This window comes from Limulus polyphemus, unplaced genomic scaffold, assembly GCF_000517525.1.
Source record: "Limulus polyphemus unplaced genomic scaffold, Limulus_polyphemus-2.1.2 Scaffold1987, whole genome shotgun sequence".
Taxonomy (NCBI): Eukaryota; Metazoa; Arthropoda; class Merostomata; order Xiphosura; family Limulidae; genus Limulus; species Limulus polyphemus.
In genome coordinates, this window is record NW_013667597.1 from 79,850 (window position 1) to 84,045 (window position 4,196).

At 29.4% G+C, this 4,196-nt stretch overlaps 1 protein-coding gene across 1 annotated transcript in view; it reads left to right on the top strand.

Annotated features, from left to right (window-relative positions):
- Positions 1-3,473, top strand: part of LOC106465573 (myosin-VIIa-like) — a gene marked incomplete at its 5' end in the record, with an annotated part of 80,977 nt that extends 77,504 nt beyond the window's left edge. The window contains 2 exons of the mRNA XM_022393495.1: positions 2,012-2,118; positions 3,345-3,473. Of these exons, the coding sequence (XP_022249203.1) occupies positions 2,012-2,118; positions 3,345-3,467 (230 nt within the window). The remainder of the gene's footprint in view (positions 1-2,011; positions 2,119-3,344) is intronic.
- Positions 3,474-4,196: the final 723 nt, after the last annotated feature.

The following is a 4,196-nucleotide window of genomic DNA, read 5'->3' on the forward strand; positions in this document are numbered from 1 at the left end:
AATTATGAATGGAGCCAGTTATAATTAAAATTATTTTTATCTATCCATCTAACACTTTGTTGATATTATGTTAAACATAAAACACAAATGGTAATACTGTATAAACCTTTGATATATATATACATATATATACTATTATTCTTTTTAAGCATGTTGATTAAAAAAAACGTTAATTTAAATATTATTCCATGCTACTGTTTTGACCAGTTCCAAAAATATAAAGTAAAGAAATTATTATTTTTTGAATATTCTGATACTAAGAAATATGACCTTTTTCCATTCATTTGGTGATTTCTTCTTCATCAAGTTAACTGGGACCAAATCCCGTAACATGGATCTAGTAATAAAAAAATAGAAATATATATCAAATGATAATTTTTTATAGACAATTTGTATTTATATTTTTCACACCTTAATTGATAATAAATGTGACATTCTATCACAATAACAATGAAAATTTTAATCACATCCCTCTTTGCTGGCCCAGTGTGGGTTTGTAATAAGCAGGTTGTGTAACACATTTCAACAACAGTATATCTGTTGTATGCCATTGTTGATGAGACAGTAAGGTCTTAATTGTGATGCTGTTAATGTCACTGTTTAATGAAACATCAAGGTTTATGATGTACAATGTTTAAGCTGGTGAAGATGATCACACATGTGATATTAGTTCACAATGAGACAAATCATATTTTTACAGTTTACAGATCCTTCTCGTCCATCTTAGGCATTATATACCAGAACGTTTCATTTTGAAAATACATATGAGTAGTGTGTTTTTCATGCTTTACAGAACAGTGTGCAATATGTTAATTTAACCATCACAATTTCATATTAATACTCACAAGATATGGAATTAATTAAAAGATCACATTGAAATAAAATAATAACACTACAATAATAACACTACAATAAAATTGCTGAGAAACTGTGGAATTGTAGAAAATGTTGCTTGTTTTATAATAATACTGGAATTTAAACAAAATCTCACAATGCCCCAAAGGATCAACGAACTCCATGAAGCGAAAGGAAGATCTACTAGATATTAATTAAATTATAAATATATCAATTCATGTGAATATGACTGAAAATTTTCATTTTTTCAGAAAAGGTGGTGTCTATTTACTTGTGACCACGCTGTGTATGTTATAGTTTTTTCATAATTAAATATAGTGATCCAATAATTTAACATAGTTTGATATCAATAACCTTTTACTTAGATTATTTTATGGTTATTATTAATAGTAATTACAAAGACAAACCAATGTTCTGTTGAAATGTGTAGTGGGCTCTCTACACAAATTTTTCATTATGCTTCTAAATCATTCTTGATTAATTTACCATTTTATTAGCATGATGTGCTTCTGATTTATTATTTTATGATTTTAGAGTTTAAGATATCTAACTTTCATGGTTGTTTTTATTAGAAATAAGTAATGCTTTATTACAATTAAATTTCATATTATTCTTTACATACAGAGCATTTGGTTTTGCTCTTAAATTTCAAGTAATAATCTATGCTAACATACTTTTTATTTGCTTTTTCCATAGCATTAAAGTTTTGTGCTTGAACTTTGAGAATATATAAGAATGGTTGTATGTTAAGGGTATGTTATGTTCATTCCCTGTGTGAGATGTACAGCTTTGTTTATGATGCTTTTTATGTAGCTCATATCTTTGTGTAAGTGGAAATACATAGCTTCCAGACAGATATTTATGCTCTCTCTAATTTTCTCCTTACTCAAGCTACAAGAAGGCCTTTTTTCAAGATTATTTAAGGATTTTCATTCTTCCTAGTTTTTCAACAGGAAAACGATGCATATAAATCCATTACCTTTAATGAAGAGTTAAAGATTTTTATGTGTATGTTAAAATATGTGGTGGACATAATATATTGATGAGATCCAGAGTATTTTAAAAGTAATTTAAATCTTTTATGTTGTTTTTTTCTTTAACAATATTAATGTAATTGTAAAAAAATACCAATCCAAGCTGCATTAATAAACTCCAGGTGCTGCCCCACAGTTTGCCTATCAGGTATTTTTCTTGAAAAAGATTTGGACAAACACAATACCTAGGAAAGACAAGAATGCTGATATCATCTTCCATTTCTACCAGGTAAACTTTTTAAGATACTTAACAAAAAAATTATTACATAGTAAAAGGTTGACAAAGTTAGTCTAATTTAGATTTTTGAAGGGTTTGATTGCCTTTTACAAGCTTGTGGAGCATGATTATGATTAATTATACTTGTCATAAAACTTTAGCGCTAGGCCTATGTTTTTAAACACTACATTCTTTATATAGTCCCTTAGGGATTTTCAAGAATTATAAGAGTATGGTTGGAATACTGTTATATATTCTTATAATTCATGAAAATCCCTGAGGAACTAGATAACAAATGTACTTTTTAAAAACATATTAAGCTTAATTATAGATTTTTTTGCTGTTGTTGAATTTGCAAAAAGGTGAAATTTTCTTGGCAGGTGAGTGTAACTTCAAAACATGGTAAATATGATATGTCAGACAGAAAAGACAATGCTTAAGTACTTGGATTTGAGGTTAAGTCCTACATACAAATTTTTTTTTATTTGCTTATGATGGTTTCATGTACTCATCAGTGTTATAGTAGCAATTACTTTTCTTATATTGCATTAATAATGTAACTGTGTACCTCTAAAATAAATGAAGTTTATATAACTTATTTTTTCACTATATTCTTTAAAGTTTGTAAAAGTGTATACAATTAAAAATGTGAGAATGAACAACAGTTTTTTATTTCAGTAACCAAACAAATGAACTAATCTTTTATTATATTGTTTAGTGTGAATAAATTTTATAAAACCTATATAGGTCATTTAGTCAGATATTTATTCTTTAATAATGAGAGTTTGGTGATTTTATAACTCTAAAAGAGTTTTAAGCTGACATAAAACACTGTTTATAAGATTAAAGTCCAGACTGAAAAACTAGAATGTTTTTAATTTCATTTTGAATTTTGGCAAAAGAGAAATGAGAGTCTTAGCCTGTTTTTGGATTTACTACATGTCACCGAGTTAAATTTTAACGTATTGAATCCATTGACTGAAATACACAACTTTACATTTTCTAACTCTAACTGATAAACATTTGAAGTAATGAAATAGAAAAATGTGGCTAACTGTAATGTCTGCTATAGAAATAGAAGTTTTTAATTTGTGGGTTTATGATATGTCAGATTATAATTACTTGTATTTAAAATTTACAGCTGTTAGTAAATAACACTGTTTTTGTGTGAACATATTTGCTCCGAACACGAGCTCAGTGATTTTTTTAGGCATTCTGTAAAAAATTTTCTACCATAGGAACTTCCTAAACTTCTTCGTGGCTATCATAAATGTAGTATTGAAGAAGCTATAAAACTGGCTGCTTTGGTTTATCGAACCAAGTTTGGTGACAGAAAAGAAGAGTTGCAGTCCATTCCGTAAGTAGAAACTACATTTTGAACTGAGGCAAGTAATATAGTGCATCTGTGTTAATTGATATTTTTCTTTTAAACTTCAAAACTAGCTTGTTGTTTGTCAATTTACTATCAAAACTAGCTAAATATTTTTTCAATTCAAGTTATTCATCACAATAACTTTTGTCAAGTAAAACATACTACATGTTTATAATTAAATGCAGTTAAGATAGTGCTTTCTTGCATTTAATATGGTTCTTCATTCTTCAAATAAACGATGTATCATGCAATTGAATCATCTCATCAATTTTAGATTGTGGGATTTTCGCCCACTCTTGCTTCAAAACTTGGAGTAGATCGCTCTTCGAAGTTGGTTTTTTCTGGTTGTTTCTTGACTTGCCGGTCGAGTATGGCCCAGAGGTTTTCGATGAGGTTCATGTAAGAAACTGGCTCGGCCAGAGCAACTTCTGGATACTATTTTCTTCCTGCCACTTTTGGGTGTTTCTAGCAGTGTGACACGTGCTCCATCTTCCTGGAACAACGTTGTGTTATTGTCCACGAAACCCGAGGAATAAAGTGGCAAGAGTCATTCCTCCAATATTTCGACGTATTTCGCAAAATTTATGTTGCCAACGAACTCCACTAAGCTCGATATCCCACCAACCCAAACAGCTCCCCAAACCATTACGCTGAAAACACCATGCTTCACAGTTGATTGCAATCTGTTGAGCCAAAACTTTTGGTGAGGCATTTTCCA